The 20540-nt window shown below is 45.4% G+C and overlaps 1 protein-coding gene across 1 annotated transcript in view; it reads left to right on the forward strand.

Annotated features, from left to right (window-relative positions):
- The window catches only part of Dgcr2 (DiGeorge syndrome critical region gene 2), an 81025-nt gene that overhangs the window by 49600 nt on the left and 10885 nt on the right, over positions 1-20540 (forward strand). The window contains exons 3-6 of the mRNA XM_033758701.1: positions 1133-1258; positions 4797-5010; positions 6913-6989; positions 12974-13150. Of these exons, the coding sequence (XP_033614592.1) occupies positions 1133-1258; positions 4797-5010; positions 6913-6989; positions 12974-13150 (594 nt within the window). The remainder of the gene's footprint in view (positions 1-1132; positions 1259-4796; positions 5011-6912; positions 6990-12973; positions 13151-20540) is intronic.

Below are 20540 nucleotides of genomic sequence, written 5' to 3' on the forward strand. Positions count from 1 at the left end.
GAGACAGGGTCTCACTCTGTAGTTGAGACTGACCTGAAACTCACTATGTAGCCCAGGCTGGTCTCAAACTCACAGCGATCCTCCTGCCTCAGTCTCCGAGTGCTGGGATTACAGGTGTGCACCACCACGCCCAGCTTATCTTCAAATTTTGATAGTATTCAGATATTTTACATTAAATATTTATTATTTTATAATGAAGAAAGAAATTATTAAATAAAGATAGTATTAGTGTCTGTGCTTCTAGTAGAACCGAGTGGCAAGAGAAGCTTTGGCAAGTGGGCCAATTGCCAGCTCTGAAGTCAGGACAGGTTTGCAAGAGATGAACCTTACCACTTCCATACAGCTGTCCACGGCTAGTGTGTGCCTGCTGGCAAGTAGCTTGTCTTTCCTGCTGTTTGCAGCCATGCAGATTCTGTTTGTTGCCCATCTGACCTGACTCTGCCCCAGGTGCCCTTCACCGTGCATGAGGGTACATCTGTGCAGGTGGGATGGGAGGTGGGTGGGCCCAGGAGAGGAGATGTCTCTGGCTTTCTGCTCTGTGGCCTTGGGAGAATCACCTCACTTCTCCAAGTCTGCTCCTCACCCTGAGACATGAGAGGAGAGTAGGTCTTGGCTCTCACAAGGGGATTGGAGGCTCCAAGAAAGTGTGTGGAAGGACTATTAGATTGTGCTACATAAAACTGGGTGCTTCTCCCTTGCTCAGCCCTGTCTACACCCTCTGAACATGCATCGAGGCCTGCTGCAGCCTATGGCCCATGCCATCCCTGTGGAGCTGGCTCTGCAGAAAGATTGTAAGAAGGGAGGATTGACTTTGCAGTGCTAGCAGCACTCACTAGAAAATGCAGTAAAGCCCCTTTTCATAATAGCAGTACAGTAGTGAAGACTGCCAAGGTGTAATTCTAATAGGCACACTTGACCCTTTTGAAGTATATGGCGTGTTTATTCTAGAGTTCCAAGGTAAAGTTCCAGGGAATAAGTGGACTCTGTGGCCGTGTCCTGTGTGTGACCCTCCTACCCTGAGTAGTGTGACTCATGCTGACGTTCAGCTTGGGAATGGCTGGAGAAGCCCCATGGCTGCTTTGTCACTACTGTACTGGTCATGCTCACAGCACACTTCTCTTTTTGCTTTCAGAAGTAACTGGGGAGTCTCGGCCTTACCATGGGAAGGAGTCTGTGGACCTGAGGCAGGGGAGAGCCAGAGGAGGGGACCCTACGGACTTCCACGCGGTGAATGTGGCACAGCCTGTCCGCTTCAGCAGTAAGTTGCAGACCTGCTCTGACTGGGACCCCACCAGAATGAAGCCTGCTCATCTTGATCTTGAGCTTACAGTCTCTTTTTTTTGAGACAGGGTCTCACTGTGTAGTTCAGACTGCTGTGGAACTCAACTCTGTAGCCGGGGCTGGTCTCGAACTCGCAGCAGTCTTCCTGCCTCAGCCTCCCGAGTGCAGGGATTACAGGCGTGCACCACCATGCCCGGCTCGAGTTTACAGTCTTAAGACTTGGCTCCCAGCCTTTCCAGTGCCTCTCTGTTATGGGTTGGGAGAGCTTACTTCCTAAAGCAGCCTGTGAAGATGGGCAAGGACCCTGAAAAAGGCTATGGTGCTCTTCTCTGGACAACTGGCTCCTGAGAGTGAAGTAAGACTGGGAAATCCCATAATTGAATTGTTCCCTTTTACAGATAGGAAAAGCAGGCTCGGAGAATTCAGGTACAGCTGGTGGCTGGGGATCCCTTTACCCTTTACTGTTTTTAAATGATAGGTAAGCCGGGCATGGTGGTACATACCTATAATCCTAGCACTTGGGTGGCTGACTTCAGGGACACCCTGGGCTACATAGTGAGTTTGAGGCCAGCCTGAACTATACATAGTGAGACCCTGTCTCAAAAAAAAGAAAAAAAAGCAATCGGTTAGTTTGGTGAGGCTTTGTGGCACATACCTACAGTTTGAGCTACTCAGGAGGCAGAGGCAGAAGGATTGCTTGAGTCAAGGATTGCTTGAGTCCAGGAGTTTAAGGCCAGCCTGGGCAACGTAACAAGACCAAAACAGTTTTAAAAAACAAGTAAAGTGGCTTATGCTTGTAATCCCAGCAGCTTGGGAGTCTGAGGCAGGTGGTTTAGCAAGAACCTATCTCAGGCTAAAAACGACTTAAAAAAAAAAACGGCTGGGGAGGTAGCTCACTGTAAGGCTGTGTTTAATCTCCATTACCACTGTAGATTAAATAAACATATACATATATACATATATACGTATATATGTATATACGTATATATGTATACACACACGCACGCACGCACAATTTTTATACCACTACAATTTTATACCACTATACCTGGATATACCACTATAAATTTTACACACACACACACACACACACACACACACACACACACACACGGCTGGCACTGCAGAGGGATTAACTAGAAAATGCACTAAAGCCCCATTTTTTTTTCCAGTTCACTCGCTTGCTCTCTGTGTGTGTGTGTGCGTGTGTGTGTGTGTGTGTGTGTGTGTGTGTCCGTGTGTCCGTATGTCCGTCCATCCGTCTGTCTGTCTGTCTTTCACTGGTACATTTTAGGCACACCTCATGATCACATTCATCACTGGAAATTTGTACCTGGACATGATATATCTTGGTTCTTCCCCCCCATTTCCGTTCCCTCCCTTCAACCCCTTCACCCCTCCCTGTTTATATAAGCTTTGTTTCGGTTTTTTCCTTCTTTTTTCATTTTTTTCTTTCCCTTCTTTTTTTTCCCCCATTTCCCCTCCCTAATTCCCCTTCCCCTTTGAACAGTTTCTATTTCACAATATCTGTTATATGTTTTGGTCCTCATTTACACTTCCAGTTTCTCACGCCAGAGAAACAATTTGGTATTTACACGTGTGTCCTGTTTATTTCACTTAAGAATATGGCCTTTATTATAAACTCTGCTTTTGTAAACATGGGTGTACAGATATCGCTGTGGTATGATTCCTTTAATTCTTTTGGGAAGACGCCCAAAGCAGGGGGATAGCTCAGTCAAATGGGGACCTCTAATCCTAGTGTTTTGAGGTTTCTCCATACTGATTTCCACAATGGTTGCATTGGTCTACACTCCTACTAACAGTGGAGAAGGAAGGGTTCCTTTCCCCCCACAATCCCAGCATTTGTTACTGGTTGATTTTTTTTTTTTTTTGAGATAGGGTCTCGCTATGTAGTTGAGACTGACCTGGAACTCACTATGTAGCCCAGGCTGGTCTTGAACTCACAGTGATCCGAGTGCTGGGATTACAGGTGTACGCCACCATGCCCAGCTTTGTTACTGGTTGATTTCTTGTTAGCAGACATTCTTTCTGTGGTAAAGTGGAATCTCAGTGTTGTTTTCATCTGCATCTTTTTAACGACCAGTGATGTTGAACATCTTTTCATATGTTTATTTGTCATTTCTGCTTCTTTGAAAAATGTCTGTTCATTTCAGATGCCCATTTTTGGATTGGATCTTTAAATTTGGGAGGTCTGATTTTTTAAACTTCTTTATATGTTCCAGATAGTAGACCTTTTTGTGAGGAACAGCTGGTAAAAAATTTTTTCCCACAGCCCAGTTGCCCACTGACTGGAGACTGGATAAAGATGTGTTTTGTTTTTTGTTTTTTTGGTTGTAATATAAAATAGAGGGCTACTCAGCCATAAAGAAGGAGAAACTAGAGACATTTATAGCTAAATGGATGCACATTGAGGCCATACTCTTTTTTTTGGTACCAGGGATTGAACTCTGGTCCTTGTGCTTGAGAGGCAGGCAGTAGATCCACTAAGCTAAATCCTGGCCTGAGGCCATACTCTTAAGTGAAATAAATAAGACACACATGCGTAGATACTGAAGTTTCTCTGGTATGATAAACTGAGTGTAAATAAAGATGAAAATGTATAACAGAGGGCTGGGGATTTAGCTCAGCGGCACCATGCCTACCTTGCAAGAGCAAGGTCCTGAGTTTGATCCATAGTACCGCAAAAAAAAAAAAAAAAAAAAAATGTGTAATAGAATAGATAATGTGAAATAGGAAGAAAAGGTCCAAAGGGGAAGTGGGAAGGGTAGGGGAAAGGAATAAATAAGAGAAAAGGAAAAAAAAAAAAGCCTTTGTAAATAGGAAGGGTGGAGGGGTTGAAGAAAGGGGTAGAGGAATAGGGAAAAGAATAAGAATCAAGATATGTCATATAAAGGTACAAATTCCTAATGCTGAATTGTCATCATATTGTATACCTAAATTTTGCCAGTAAACTTAAAAAAAAAAAAGAGTATGGCTTCAAGGGGCATCATTTTAGCTATAAATATCTCTAGTTTACCTTCCTTTATGCCTGAGTAGTACTCCATTTTGTTTAAAAAAAAAAAAAAACATACAACTGCAACACTTTTTTTTTTTCTTTTGGTACTGGGGATCAAACTTGGGACCTTGTGTTTGCCAGGCAGGCAGCAGCACCATTGAGCTAAATCCCCAGTCCAAAAAACCACATCTTTATCCAGTCACCACTTGGTGAGCATTTCAAGAATGAAGAGGTAAAATTCTGGCAAGCACCCTTGACCTATTTGAAATGTATGGCAATGTTTATTCTAGAGTTTCCAGGAAAAGCTCTAAGAGAGTCAATGGACTGTGCTGCCCTGTCCTGTGTCTGGCCCTTCTAACCTAAGCAGTATGATTACCTCAGTTTAAACGTACTGTAGTGCCCTGTTCCCTAGTGTGATTTCTGAGGTATGTTTGCACTCCGTGTGAGTTTAGATCCTAACTTGGGGGACAACTCCCCTTCTATCCTTCATGTTTCCTAGGGAAGTGCCCGACAGGATGGCACCACTATGAAGGCACAGCCAGCTGCTACCGGGTGTACCTGAGCGGGGAGAACTACTGGGATGCCGCCCAGACCTGCCAGCGTGTGAACGGCTCCCTCGCCACCTTCTCTACTGAGGAGGAGCTGCGCTTTGTCCTGGCCCAGGAATGGGATCAGCCCGAACTGGTCCCATTTGGTTGGAAGGACCAGCGCAAGTGAGTTGTGGGGGTCAGGGTCTCATGACTGCTGAGGACATGGCCCCCCCGAAGCAAGGCAGAGCTGCCAGCCAGTGTCGGAGAAAGCAGATGCTTTCCCCACTAGAAGCAGAGGGAGAGCCAGGGGCTTACTGTGTGCATTGAGATGGAGCTAGGAGCTTGTGATGGGGAAGGAACAGGTGGCCCTGTCACCGCCTTGTGGACTTGGGACTTGCTCCCCACTGTGGCGCATGACGGGTGATGAGTGCAGCCAGGGTGTGCCAGCCTGTGTCCCTAGGAGCTGTTTGTTATGGGGCTTCGTGGGCCTAGTGTGAGAGGTGCACAGCTAGATGGGGGTTCCTTGTGAGAAAGAGTCTCTGCCAGCTCCATGCTCAGTGCTTTCTGTGAGCCTGTTCGCCCAATCCTCCCAAACTTCAGGGGCCCATGCTGGGTACACAAGTGACTATGAACATAACACCACTAGGCACATACTAGGATTTGAGCCCAGGCAGCCTGTCCCAGACTTGGCTCCTGACCTCCTGGCTCCGTGTGTCAAAAGAATGTGTAAATGGCAACTGATCACATATTTCCCAGGCCATGCATCTAGGGAGTTTTTGTTTGGGGACAGATATGTGCAGAAACCTGTAATGTGCTGCCTCTGGTCATGTCACACTATCCCGTCCACATGGTTAGGGGTATGAGATAGAAAATGGCAGTCTTGGCTGGGCGTAATGGTGCACATCTGTAATCCCAGAACGTGGGAGGCTGAAGCAGGAGGATCACCATGAGTTTGAGGCCAGCCTGGGCTACATAATTTGAGTGCCTTTCAACAAAAAAAGGGATAGCCTTTTCTGGAGGGGAATGTAGAGTCCCAAAGATGGCTGGTGCTCCCTGTGGGTCACCTGCTTCTTACAAAGGCGCAGCTGCCATGCCGCCATGGGGGCATGATGACATAGGTGGACACAGGGCCTTCGTTTTAACACTGGAGGTGGGTTTCAGCTCCATATTATGTTCCACGTGACATTGGCAAATCATAAGACTAAACTGTTTCTCCTTCTGTGGCTGCAAAGTGATAAAAATAACTCCTCACTCTTACTACTCCCACAAAGGAAATGCCTAGGAGCCCAGCAGAGGAGAAGAGTGTATCAGCTGCGGGTGGGGAGAGCATCTCCCTGGGCAGCAGTGTGTGTACGCTTCAGCCCTACCTCAGCAGAGCAGCAAGCGCTAAGGCTTCCACCATGCAGGTGCACGAGCTGATGGACGTCTGTAGTGCTGGGGCTGGAGAGCTGAGGTGGGGGCACAGACTTGGCAGTTGCTTGTAGCGGTTGGTTAGGTCACTGTGGAAGGCCTCTTTGGTGCTGAACTGAGTGCCCTCAGGTACACGCCTCAGAGAAGACAGGCTGTGAGGGAAGCTGTGCCCGTGTCTGTGTCCAGTGTGCCGGTGCACATATCCACAGGCTTTGTTTCTTTGTGGAGATGTAACCCAGTGTGTCATAACACTTCAGAACATTATGGTCTGTGCATTTGATATTCACGGTGTGTGTTTCTGGAGCTTTATTTCCACCGAGAATAAGATTAATCTGGCTTCAAATGTAGCTTTATTGGATGAGCTGGTAAGAATGAGCTTGGTTGGACCCCCATGAGGTAAAACCTTTTATACCTGTGAATTTATGGTTTAGAACTTTAATGCATTTTTTAAAATTAAGTATTAAAACATAAATCATTTGTGTTGTCGTTCAGTGTTTTAGAAGTCAGTGTTCTTACTGAAACAAAATGCTCAGTGATAGTGCACTTGCCTAGCATCACAGGGCCCTGGAGTCAGTCCTCAGCATTGCATTCATGCATACCTACATACACACACCCGAAAAGTCATTGGTGGTTACTTCCTTCCGGTGGCATGATCTCTGTTTCTCACCCCTGCAGGCTGTGGGTTGGCTATCAGTATGTCGTCACTGGCCGGAACCGTTCCTTAGAGGGTCGCTGGGAGGTGGCATTCAAAGGTAAGTTTTCTAGTTGCTAAATTTGAAATTTGGAGAAGTTATCCTGATTCAGTATTTCTGGGGTCTCCCCCGCAACCCTTCCACTTGTGCCTGGCTTCTAGGGCCACTGAATACAGGGAATATAGGAGGGGGTGGCCCAAGTGCACAGCCGTCATATACAAGAGTCAGTCCCTATGGAGGGGCCTTCTCTGGAGCTCATTGTTGTTCTCGATGTGGCCAAATTTCTATATACCCCAACTTTCCCTTAAAATCAGTGACTTTACCTAGGGACAGTAAGGGGAGGGGTGTTGGGGGAAGATTGCTAAGTGGGTGCTAAGTTACAGTTGAATAGCAGTAAGAAGCTCTGGTGTGCTGTTGCACTGTGAGGTGGCTCTAGAAACAGTACGGACCGTACTGTACATTTCCAACAGAGAAGAAGGAACTTTGTCTTTGCCACAAAGAAAGATGAATGTTCAAAGAGATTGGATTAAATGTAACACTTTGTATACATATATCAAAACCTCATAGATATGTACTGTTTTATGTACCAGTTAAAAAAGTAATTGTTTTTTTAAAAAGAGGGAGACATTTGGCGCATAGCTCAATGATAGAGCACTTGCTTAGAATGTATAAAATCTGGAGTTCGATGTCTAACTCCTGATAAAAGGAGTAAAGATTAAATAAATTTAAAGGTAAAGACTTTGGGGGCATACAAGTGAGCATACAGTGTGGGCTGACATGGACCAAAGAAGGAAAGAGAAACTTCCTAGGGCAGGGAAGTTTAGGGTTATAACCCAAAAGTTGAACAGCAGGCAGGGGTGTGCGTGTGTGTGTGTGTATGGGTTGATTCAGAGATTTTATGTGAGTTGCTTGGAAATACTAAGGAATGGAAAAGAAACAGCTTCTGTGGGGAGCTAAGGTCCTGGCCTGTCCCTTCCCTTCTGCCCTTTTAGCCTGATAATAGCAACTCCTGCCCAGGTGCCCCTACTGTGCGCTCTGCTTGCTACATTGTCCTACCCTTTCCATCATCAAGGCTTCGCTAGTTGGGCTGCTCCTTGGACCTCTAGTTTGAGCTTAGATGTGAGTTCCCCGTCCCTTAAACACATGTAAGCCACACCACTAATATCTTCAGTGTCTCTGATAAGGACAGTTGAGGAGTTGTAGGCCTGGGAACAGGGTTAGAAAGGTCAGCACCATAGGCAGCCAGCTTCCTGGAGAGTCCGGGCTCTGTAGAAGCGGGGCCTCTCCTATGAGCAGTGAGCAGAGATGGGTTCTGTAGAGCCCAGCAGAGAAGGCCATGCCCAACATTCCCCACTCCTACTGAGAACATCATTCTATTCTTTTTGTTTATTTTGAGACAGGGTCTCACGGTGTAGTCCAGGCTGACCTTGAACTCACTATGTAGTCCAGGCTGGCCTCACATTCACAGTGATCCTCCTGCCTCAGCCTCCTGACTGCTGGGATTATAAGCATGTGCCACCATATCCAGTTCCATTCCCTGCCCCCTAGTACTGGAAATTGAACTTGGGACCTTGCACTTGCCAGGCAGGCCTGATGCTGCTGAGCTACATCATTGGCCCAGCTTCTGCTCTTTACCCTCCAATTCCTACTGAAAGTGGCCACCCTCATTTGAGTTCTCAGATTTTCTATGTATGTTGTGTAGATTTCCCTTAGGAATAGTTGTCAAATAGATGGGTTTTGATTCCCTAGGCCCCAGGATCGTTTTCTTAGTAGTTTTTCACTTGCTGTCAGCACAGTTGTTGGGGGTGAATCTTTACAACTTCATAGTCCAGGCTAGCTTAGAACAGTGTCAACACTCATGAGCACGGTTGTCTTCTGGATACTGATAGTTAAAGAGAAGACATCCAGTAATCAATCCCAGTACTCTGGGGTCCTAAGGCAGGAGGATTGCAAGTTAGCCCAGTTTAGGGAGACCTTTATAAAAATGCTGGGGATTTAAAAGCTCCATAGGAAGGCCTAGGTTTTAATCCTCTGGAGAGAGAGGTTGAAAGAAAGAAGAGAAATCCATCTGTATGGCATGACAGCGTATCTGAGCTGTGAGCTCAGACCCTCATCTCTGGCATGAGATGTCTTCATTGGGCCCAGGTGGACTCTAATGACCATGCTTGTCACAGTGGCTCTGGTGCATGAGAAGAATGAATCTACAATTTAGCAAAAGCCCCTGGGCAAGAAAGAATGCCCCTGTAGGGTGCCCTGAGCATCCAGCAGCTCTGCCTTGGATCTGTGTTCTCTTGTCTGTGGATTTGGAGATGTTGTTAGTGTATTTAAGTAGTGGTGGTCACAGAGTACACATGTTAAAAAATGATTCTTCTGGTAATAGCCCAGCACTTGACACAGCTCAGTATCGTGAGTTGTTCTGGAGTCTAAGGAATTAAAAATAAAACCAAAAATAGGTTTTTTGTTGTTGTTGTTGTTGTTGTTGTTTCTTTTTTTTTTAATGGTACCCTGAATTGCAAGAGTTGATTATATAAAAACTCTCAGGCAGCTACAGTTGAGGAAAGTGTGGACTTAGAGTGGATATTGACTGTTCCCTTTCTTAGTCATGTATCAGCATTGTGGTAGTGTGATTGTAGGGACATGCCCTGGTGTGCAAGCCTCAGGTGTCACAGTGTGCTCAGGGAGGAGCACACACAGTGGGCGATAAACCAGATCGCGGGATGCAGCTCCACACTGAAGCTACGCAGAATTGCACTTTTCTTTCTCCTTTTGTATATTTTTTAAATGTCCACATCATGTAAGTTTGGTTTTTTTTCTTTCCTGGTACCAGGGATTGAACTCTGGACCTTGCGTTTGCAGGAGCCACTGAGCTAAATCCCCAGCCCTCATTAAAGTTTTCGAAGAAATTATAGAGTAAAAGAAGACTAAAAGTACAATTAAACAAAGGCATGGCCCAGTGAGCCCCCTCCTGGTCCTCAAAGGAGCTCTTTGCCGTGGTGCAAAGCAGAAGAGGTTTTAGGGATCTGTCATATCCTGGACACAGTGAGAAGCATATTTAAATTTTGTTAATAATGAACCCTTCTCTAAGAATATACTGTGCCTAAGCATATTAGCTTATGATAGGGAAAGGTCTTACAATAAGATGTTTTAAAATATTTATTTCATCTACATCGTGTACAACTTGTGTTTTTGGTAATGTGTATTGTATACTGGCGCAGTAGTGCGCGTGTATTATCAACACACGTTTATGATAGGTCTGTATTGTACCTCTTGTACATTTAGGTTTGGAGCTCATTCCCCTTGGACTGCTGAGGGCGTTGGAAGGTGGCTGTGTTTCTCCCAGCTCATATCTGCGTAAGCCCCTGCACCTGTCCAGGGTTGCTGAGGCTCTATAGATCTGGCATACCAGACTGAAAGCTGTGCTGCCAGCAGACATGGGGCTAACTTCTATGGAAAGTGTGAAAAGATTTGGATCCCTGTTGTGTAGAGGGAATCCTCCACATTTTCCCATGCCACGCCTAGGTCCCCCATCCTTATTCCTAGAAGTGTGCTTCAGTTTCTGGTTGTTCATACTTGGTGTTAATTTTAAAGCACAGAAGTGGAAACATTGTGTAATGTGTCCACGTATTCGTGAATTTAAGATTGTTGGTGCTTTTGCCCCATGTGTATCCCACCATATCTCCACACCTGCACATTTCCTGGGGCTCGGTCATATCACAGGTGGACCGAGGTCAAGAGGTGCCTAACACAGAAGGAGCCTTGTTCTCTTTCAGGCGTATTTTAAGATGTGACTAGTCCTTTGTTGTTATCTTCTTTGTCCGGGGGCTGTATAGGGAAGGATGTGACTGTTGTAAGGTCCTGACAGCGAGATCAACAGTCAGATTTGGTCATGAACCTGCCCTTGGGGCCCTGAGTCCTTGCTCAGCAGGGAGGGAGGGACAAGACTGATCTAGCAGCTGCTGGAAGGCACAGTCAGAGACCCTGCTTTCTGGGAAAGGTGACCACAGAATTCCCACTGGGGCAGCTGCCTCCATCCTGTGGGGCTCCATTCTGTGGGGGCCCTGACAGCCCTTTGGGTCCTTGCAGGATGGTTCTGTGGGTGCTGAGGTAGTAAGACAGGAAGGGAAAGTTCTTGGAGAGGCAGTCAGCATGAGAGTAGTAAGTGAAGAGCCCTTTGTGACAGGAACAGTGGAGGCTTGGCGGGATAATGAGGGTCTCCTAAGCTGAGGGAGTAGGGGATAGACACGCAGATGGAGTGGCTCTCCTTGTGGACTGCAGGAGACATGGCAGCGGACGCAGTTAGACAGCTTTTAGAGGGCCTTGTATGCCAGGCTGAAGAACTGTACACCTCACGAGCAGACAGCATGGGGGCAGTCTGGAACTTGCCACCACCTTGGAGTACCTGTTGTGGGAGCGGGTAGTAGGAGGGGACCCTGGGGGGAAGTTTGGGAGGGTGGGTCATTGCTTCAGTTTCTCCTGGTTTCGCTCAACTGAGTGCTCTCCCTGGGATCCTTACCCTAGGCAGACCAGGGTCCTTCAGGAAAATTGGGGTGGCTGGTGCACATCCAGAAAGCAGGCCTTGGAGGGAAATCTGTAGGAGTCATTGCTAGTGGAGCTCAGGAGTCCCTGACTCTCATATCCTTTCAGATATACATCAGGATTTCATCACTTGTTACCAGCCTTGAAGCCCTCACCCAGACCTGATACCTTGATTTTCATGCACTTAATCACCACAGTGACCTCTGGCCAATCCTCTTTCTCCTACTGTCTCCTCTTTATACACCTACAAGAGGGCCCTTTTCTCCTGGGCGCATGCTCCATGTGGTTTTGTTTCTTACAGTCACAGTTCTCACTAAGGCCCAGCGCCTTTCTTCTCTGCAACCCCTTCCACTCTGGCTTCTACCCCAGCCCCATAATTGGAGCAGGGTCTTTGCTTCTGCTGTGAGCCCTTGCTGGGGTGCTTCTTCCCAGGGTCTTGGAGCTTGCCCCCAGTGCAGGCATTGGCTGTTGGCTGAAAACCTGGCAGCAACTCATCAGTACCTACTTCAGTTGCACCAACTTTGGTGCAAACATCTGCTTCCCTCTGCCATCCTGCACTTGGGGTGGGCAGGGGGTGCCTATGACCAGCCCACAGTTAGCACCATGGACTCCAGTCTTCAGCTTCCACGGGCAGATGTACTGTACACGTGTTGGCATTGCTCTTGGCTGGCAGGAAATGCTGTGTTGTCCATCTGCTGGTGGCTCAGTGGAGCCTTGGCCTGGTGTCGTGCGGAAGCATCACTTCGTTGATAGCCTGAGCCACCCTCCCATTTGTCCCCGCCTCCATTCAGGCGGCTTCTGGTGGTGGTGGGCCCAGGTCATAGGGCTCTGCCCTGAGGGGCCATTTGTGCCCTTGGTTTGAGCACTGGTGTTATATATCACAGTTGTGCTCAGGAGCTCTGAGGTTGGCAACCAGCCTCCGCCCTGAGGACTTGCTTTTGAAGGGTGAGGAGAAGTGTGTTCATTTTTCAGCCCTTGGGATAAGAGATCAAATAGGGAAGAAAGTTTTTTAAAGGAGTTCCCCAGATGCGGCAGGGGCCGGAGCTGGTGGAGGGCTCCGGAGAACCAGTGCTTTGCAGGGGTACACTGTGTCCTGATGCCAGGGATGCCAGTGCTTTGGTGGGACTGAAGCATGTGCCTTACAGGCGCAGTGCCGAGACTTTCTGAGTGCTGTTGTTCTCACTAGGTTTAGGGTTTCTGTTGTTGAAAACTTCCCCTACTCATTTCTCCATTTGTTTATTCATTTTATACATCAGTATGAGTTTCTGCATTGTAATCCAGCGTGTCACCATCCGTTACTTCATTACTCGTGCTGTTGCTCTGACTCGAAGCACATCCAGTGATCACCGTGCAGCACTGTCTTCCTTGGGTGATACCTGTTCCTGTGTTTGTCAGCGTCCTGCCAGGCCTCATGTCTGGAGCTGACTCCATGGTCTCGTCGACACCATGGTCCCTTGGGGACGGTGCGCGGCCATCTGTCCAGCCTCAACTTCTGTCTCCTCCAACAGGCTCCTCGAAGGTGTTGCTGCCCCCAGACCCCATCTTTACATCGGCCATGTCTGAGAGCGACAATGTGCTCTGCGCCCAGCTGCAGTGCTTTCACTTCCCGACGCTGCGGCACCACGACCTGCACAGCTGGCACGCCGAGAGCTGCTATGAGAAGTCCTCGTTTCTGTGCAAAAGAAGTAGGTCCCCTGGGATCTGTATCTTGGCTGGCCTCGAAGCCGCTGGTTCTTTTTCCTGGGATAGAGACCGTAATTCCTGTGCTGCCTGCTTTGGTGGTATTAGGGGGTTAAACGGCAGTGGTGACCCAAGAACTTGCCACACTCTAGCCTCTCTGCCTCTGTGTGGGGTCCTTCTTTCCTTCTTTCTGCGTTACTAGACGGCTCCTCCTGCCCAGCCTTCCATGTTGTGAGTCTTTCTCTGTCCCTCTGCCGACACACCCGAGTGTTGGGAGCCCGCCCAACAGAGGACAGGATGCCCTGCGTCCTCCCTGTCTTCTGTGATACAGAGAAGGGTGTCATTGACCTCGGCAACTACAGAGAGCCACTGGTCTTAAGTCCAGTTCGGGTAATGATCTGTTTGTTCGTGGGGATCAGTCCCTCCCTTCCTACCGATACAGCACAGACCCAGGTTTCACATATGCCTGGGCGTGTTACTGTACTCCATTCTGAGTCTGTCAATCCCGTGTCAGTAGCTTTGTGATAAATCTTGATCGCTGCAGTTGTGATATTTATTCCTTGTTCTTGATACTGTGTTGCCTATTCTTAGCGTTTTTCTCTTCCATATCAATTTTATGTTGATTTTTCTGAACTTCCTTATTAGTTGGGTAGTTGTAGATTCTGCTAGACTTTAGTTTTCTTCCCTTCGTCCCTCCCTCCCTCCTTTCCTTCCTTCCTTTCTTCCTTTTTCCTTTCCTTTCTCTTTTCTTTTCCTACCAGGGATCAAACTCAGGACCTTGCACTTGGAAGGCAGGCACTGGGCCATTGTGCTAAATCCAAGCCCCTCTTTTTTCTTCTTGTTTTTTCTTTTTTTGAGGGGAATACCGGGGATTGAACCCATGGCCTTTTCATTGCCTTTGGCCTTTTTTTTTTGGTACTTGGGATTAAACTCGGGACCTTGTGCTTACAAGGTGGGTGGTGGAACCACTGAGCTACATCCCTGGGTAAAATTATTATCATATAGTCATAAACACTGACTTTCATCTTTACCAGCATTACCTGTTTTTTTGGAGGGGGTAACAGGGGTCCAACTTGAGACCTTGAGCTTGCGAGGCAGGTGGCACAGCCACTAAGCTAAATCCCCAACCCTGCATTTTTTTTTAATGTTTCGTTTTGTTTGGTCTCTAACAAACAAATTTTATTCAAAGGACACACTTATTTTATTTATTTAGTTAGTTAGTTTGTTTGTTTTTTGAGACAGGGTCTCACTATGTAGTTGAGACTGAGCTGGAACTCACTATGTAGCCCAGGCTGGTCTCGAACTCACAACAATCCTCCTGCCTCAGCCTCCCCCGTCCTGGGATTACAGGTGTGCACCACCATACCCGGCTACACGCTTATTTTATAAAATCCCAGACCAGCTCACCAGACTCATTTCTTAAGCAACAAAATGGGAGTTGTTCAGATTAAGTAAAGTTGGCTGGCTGAAGACATTCAAGGGAAAACAAAACAAAAACAGGACATTAAAGACAGAAGTCAAATATTCAATCGTGCAGTCTATTTTTAAAATAAAAATTTAATAGGACAAACACTGGTTCACATATGAGTAGGTGACTAGTTGAAACCAAGTTGCTTTAACTAGGGTCATAGAACAAAGAGGACCAGAAAAAGTGTCGGCTGGAGGGTCCAATCAGCCTCTCAAACTGTTGCTTTCAATCCCACAGGACACAAATACGACACACACATTTGACAGGATCTCTGGTGTACAATCCAGATATTGTTAAAAAATAAAGAATAGGGAAGTCATAGTGTCAGCAAAGTAGACCTATCAGTGAATATCTAAATATGTTGCCCTCTGGTAGAAAGCATTCTGAGAAATCTATGGAGCCATCCATGGAAGACAGTTTATAAAAGCATGTGACTGAAAAGATAAAGGTCCGAGTGGTTTGGAGGAAGATATACTCAAAGACTCCAGTAATAAGCATCGGACAAAAACTATGTACTTCTGCAGTAATAACCTTAAGACGTAGGGTGGGGGTTAAATACAGAATATTCTAGGAAATTTGGAACTAATATTAAGGTTCTCTTTGTCAAGAGAAAAAAAAGGGTAATGTATACCAAGACTTTGAAAACAGGAACCAAACACATTTGAAAAATACAAGAGCAAAGGCAGAAGCTTAACCAAAGGCTTCTTAGAAGTTTGGTACCAGGGTTCAAACTTGGGACCTTGCACTTGTGAGGCAGGTGTCGGAACCACTGAGCTAAATCCCTGGCCCTCTTAGAAGTTTCTGACTTTGTTTCAGTAGGTTATGGAAAGCTGAGGTACAAGAAGAAAACTTAGCTAATATATTTTGACAACATAATTTGGTTTGCTGCTGCTCTTTTTTTTGGTACCAGGAATCAAACTCAGAGCATTGCACTTTACAAGGCAGGCTCGGCACCACTGAGTTAAATCCCTGGCCCTTTGACAATATAATTTGAAAAGAAAACCACTATGCTCTTCCTGTCTTAAACTGCAAGTCTGCCTTCTCCTGTCACAACCTCACTGACTATATCACTGCACAGAAGGCCACAATCCCTCACAACTGTGCACACCACACTCCGTCCTTGACAATGCATCTATCCCTAGGGCAAGACACTCAGCCCCTGAGAGGACCATGGTGTGCAGGTTGCCAGCTCAGTAAGATGCAGAGGCCTCTGGCACAAAGGAAAATTGACACCTTCAGCCTGGAGGTCTGTGCCCTCTTCAGCTTGGGGACTAGAAGGTTGGGGGCACAAGCTGTGCACCTGTCCTGGGAGGTTCTCAGACACCTATGCTCATCACCCAAGCAAGGCCCATGAAGATCTGAACTTCACCTGCTTCATGTAATGGTCATTGCCGTAAGGACTTACTCCTTCCCACTACTGTGCAGATCTTCCTATGAAGGCTAAATATCAATAGCTGGATAAGCCAGGAATGGTAGCACAGGGAGGCTGAGACAATTTGGGTTGGGGATGGGCCTGGGCTACTTAAGTGAGTTCAAGACCAGCCTGAAATACATACACGGCAAGACCTCATCTCAAAAAGAAAAAAAAAAAAAAAAACAAAACTGGAGAAAGTCTTGACATTTCAGTTTCTATGAAAAAAGGAAAGTGGAGGGCCAGGGATTTAGCTCAGTGGTGCCACCGTTGCCTCGTAAGCACAAGGTTCCAAGTTCTATCCTTGGTCCAAAAAAAAAAGGAAAGTGAAATTTAACCATGGACAAGTGAACTTCAGGGTCTGTTAATGCCTTCTGAATGAAAATTTATGCCAGTAGAAAATCAGAGGAAGCAGTTTTCATTGAGACCAAAAATAGGTGTTTCTTTGAAAATATTTGAGAATCGTGCATATTTACATTTAGCACCTGTCTCCTTGTTTTCAAATTGTCGATCTCTCTACCTGAATTTCATTGAGTTAATCACCAGCCAGATGAAAATTGACTTTACATAAGGCAAGAAAGAACAGATAGCTCTGGCGCTGCCAAGTAACAGAGGCCCCCCCTCCCCGCTGCAGTTATACTGGCAGCAAGTCCTGATGGGTGCTGGGTGTGAAGAACCCTGTCAGGTTCCAGTAAGTCATGTGACTCTTCAGGACAGGATGTCTCAGAAGATGGAACACCCCAAGTCCTGGGCTGCCTTTGCCTTCACAACAGGATTTGAGGTGTGGCTTCCAAGGAGATGTCGCGGTAACAAATCCTCCTGGCCTTGGTATCCTGCCTCTACCCCTGGCAGAAATAAGCATCCAAGCAGCACTCCCAACATCCCAACATCCCTGCATTCCTCACAGTCCAGTTCATTCCACTAGGCTGTGACTTGCCAACATAAGAAATTGCTTTGGGAGTGGACCACCATATTCCTACATCCCAGGAGACCCTCTGTAGAAGCCTAGATGCACAACTCACCTATTTTTTAAATTTTGAGACAGGGTCACACTAGGTTGCCCAGGCTAGGACTCTTGTGTTCCTCCTGCCTCTGCCTCCCAGAGTGCTAAGATTATAGGCATATGCCGTCACTCCCCTTTTGTTTCTTTCCGATGTTTGACATTTATTTCTTAGTACTGTTAACTTTTGCCAAAGTCTCCAGTACATTGTTGATCAGAAGTGTGATGGTGAGCATTCTTATTCTTTCAACTTAAGACAGTGATTTTAGTCTGTTAGCATTAAATATAATCCTTTCTGTAGGATTTTAGAATATATCTTTATGAAGTTAAGTCATTACCTTTCTTTCCTAATTTTACATTACTTTTAATTTTTGGTACCGGGGAGTGAACTCAGGACCTTGCACTTGCAAGGCAGGCAGCAGCATCACTGAGCTAAATCCCTGGCCTGACATTACTTTTTTTTAAAACAGGTCTCACTGTGTAGCTTAGTCTGGCCTTGAACTCCTCAGCAACAATCCTCCTGCCTTAGCCTCCTGAGTGCTGGAATTACAGGCTTGTGCCACTATGCTGTCTGTATTTTATTAGGGGCTTTATTTTTTGTGTTCGTTGCAGTTATACAGTTTTTCTAATCAGTTAATTTATTATTTTACATTAATGGATTTTCTGATGTTAACCATCCTTGAAGCCAGGGGGTGGTGATGCTTGCCTGTAATCCCAGCACTCTAGGAGGCTGAGGTGGGAGGATTACAAATTTAGTCTCAGCATGGGCATCTGAGAGCCTGTCTCAAAATAAAATTAAAAATTATGGAGATGTAACTCAGTGTGAAGGCCTTTGGTTCAGACCCTCTGTACCACTGCCCCAAATCTTCAAGATCTGTTTTTTAAAAATTACTAATTAGTTGAATGTTTTCCTGGTACTGAGAATGGAATGCAGGGCCTTGTGCATGCTGAGCAAGTGCTCTACCACTACACCCAGCCCTCCTGGTTTATATATATTATATTCAGGATTTGGTTTGATGATACTATATTCAGGGTTTTAAAGAACTTGTTAAGAATTGAGTTTGGCCTGGTACTGTTATTTCTATTAGTTTTATGAAATAGGTTGGGACGCATTCTACCATTCTCTTAATCTGTTTGTATAAATTGGAAATAACTGTTCTTTAGTGCTTAGTAGACTTAACCTTCCGGGGCCATCTGGGCCAGTAGGGGGATACTTGAGTAATTTGGTAGATACAATTTCAGACTTACTGAAGAGTTGCAGGCAATTCTCTCATGTACCTTCTACACAGACTCATTAGGTATTTGTATTTTGCTATAGTTGCTTTATCATTTATTCTCTGCATATCTTTTTCTAAACCACTTGAGAGTAGATATTGTGTATAGTGTACTTCAATGTGTATTTCCAAAAAAAAAAAAAAAACACTCATTGATGAAAATCCAGAGACATATCATGAATATGATATCTTCCAGTAATTCACAACCCATTATTCAGTTTTGTCAGTGGTTTCAATAATGACCTTTTATAGCTAATTTTTCCCTAGCCCAGGATCAGTCTACACTCACGCAGTATATCTAGTTGCCATGTGTCTGTAGTCTGCTTTTTGCCCTTTACTCTGAGTAATTTCTATTATTCTGTCTTCAGGTTCACTAATTCTTTCTATGGCTCTGTCAGGTGTACTTATGAACCCACGGGAGGTGTTCGTCATCTTTTTGGTTCATTTTGTCTGTATCTTTCAATTAACAGGATTTTTTTTTAATTGTTGTTTTTGGAGACAGGGTCTCACTATATAGTTCAGGCTAGCCTTGAACTCATTATGTAGCCTAGACTATCCCTCGACTCAATTCTTCTGCCTTAGCTTCCCAAGTACTGGGATTACTGGTGCGTGCTACCACACTGGCATGCATCTTTGTTTTGTAGACAAGTTATGTACTCTTTGCTTATAGCCTTAATGTTCTGAAGAGCAAATATTTTAACTCAGCCTCCCAGAGTGCTGGGATTTTAGGCATGTACCACCAGGTCGGGCTTAACTTTTTTATATGGTATAAGGTTTAGGTCCAAAGGTTCCTTAGCCCAGCATAGCTTTGGTCACATGGAGCTTTTTCGGTACTGATAGTCACATATTGACATTTCAGTATGTTGTAGACTCAGCATTACATTTTTAACATGTTTGTTATCTTATACAATTACTTGTCACTTAAAAACATTTTTATTATCTAAGTGGTGCTGAAGATGAAATCCAGGGCCTAACACATGGTAGGCAAGTGTGTGAGCTACATACATTCTCAGTCCCCATGATTGCTTTTTTCTCCCTTTGGTACCAGGGATCGAACTCAGTACCTTGCGCTTGTGAGGCAGGTGCCACCACTGGGCTAAATCACCGGCCTCCACAGTTGCTTTTTAAATCAGTTAAGAGAATAAAGGAGAAAAATAGTCATTTATGTTGTAAGTTATAATTACACAATTCCTTTATCAGTGTTCTTTGTCTTTTTGTATGTGTATGTGGATTCAAATTACTATCTTGGGATACTTTTACCCTGAAGAAATGCCTGTGTTTCTTCTTGTAAAGCAGGTCTGCAAGCAACAAATTCTCTGGGTGTGTGTTTTGCAAACTCTCTGATTTGCCTTTAGTTTTTGAAAGATAGCTCTACCAGTACTGAGCCCTTTGAATATATTCCTTTGGCTTCTGTTGTTTCTGCTAATTCAGTTGTTCCTTCATCAGTAACAAGTCATTTCTGTTTTCTCCTTTCAAGATTTTCACCTTATTTTATTATAGACTTGTAGCATTTTACTATGTGTCAGATTGTAGGCCTTTTGCATTTATCTTGGAGTTTGTTGTCCTTCTGGGATGTATATGTTTTTGTTTTTAGGGAATTTGGGTAGTTTTCAGCCGTTATTCTTCAGGGTTTTTTGTTCTGTTTTGTTTTGCTCTTGTCTGTCCTCCTCCCCACCCCCACTGTCTTTGCCTGTTACTCCCATTTCGTATATGTTGGTGTTCTACACTTCTGTGAGGCCTTCTCATTTGTTTTCATTCTGCTTCAGCTGAGAATAATTCTATGTGTTTCATCTCCTAGTGCCTCTGGCCGCATGAGGGTTGTACATTCAACCCCAGACTTAGCTGAGGCATTGACCTGTTGTTGTGAAAACTGAGAAGTCTTTTTCTAGACATCCCCACCCCATTTGGAGACAGGACAGATGTCCTTCCTATGCCCCTTGACCTTTCACTGAAGGTGTGTCCTGTCTTATCCTTCATGCCCTCCTCTAGCTCTAGGTCAGCCGTGCACATCGTTTACCACATATCTCAGGTGTAGCCAACCATCTTCTCAAGTATAACCAACAGCTACTTTGGAGACTCATTTGAGACCTGTTCTGATTTTAAAATAGTTAATGTCTGCAGCAGCTACAGCATTTTTGGGGGGTGGGATGGGACCAGGGGTTGACTTCGGGCTTTGCATTGAGCTAAATCCCAGTCCTTTTTTTTTTTTTTTTTTTTTTTTTTTTTTTTTTTTTTTTTTTTT

This window comes from Fukomys damarensis, unplaced genomic scaffold (genome assembly GCF_012274545.1).
Source record: "Fukomys damarensis isolate Sample0158 unplaced genomic scaffold, DMR_v1.0_HiC HiC_scaffold_34, whole genome shotgun sequence".
Lineage (NCBI taxonomy): Eukaryota > Metazoa > Chordata > Mammalia > Rodentia > Bathyergidae > Fukomys > Fukomys damarensis.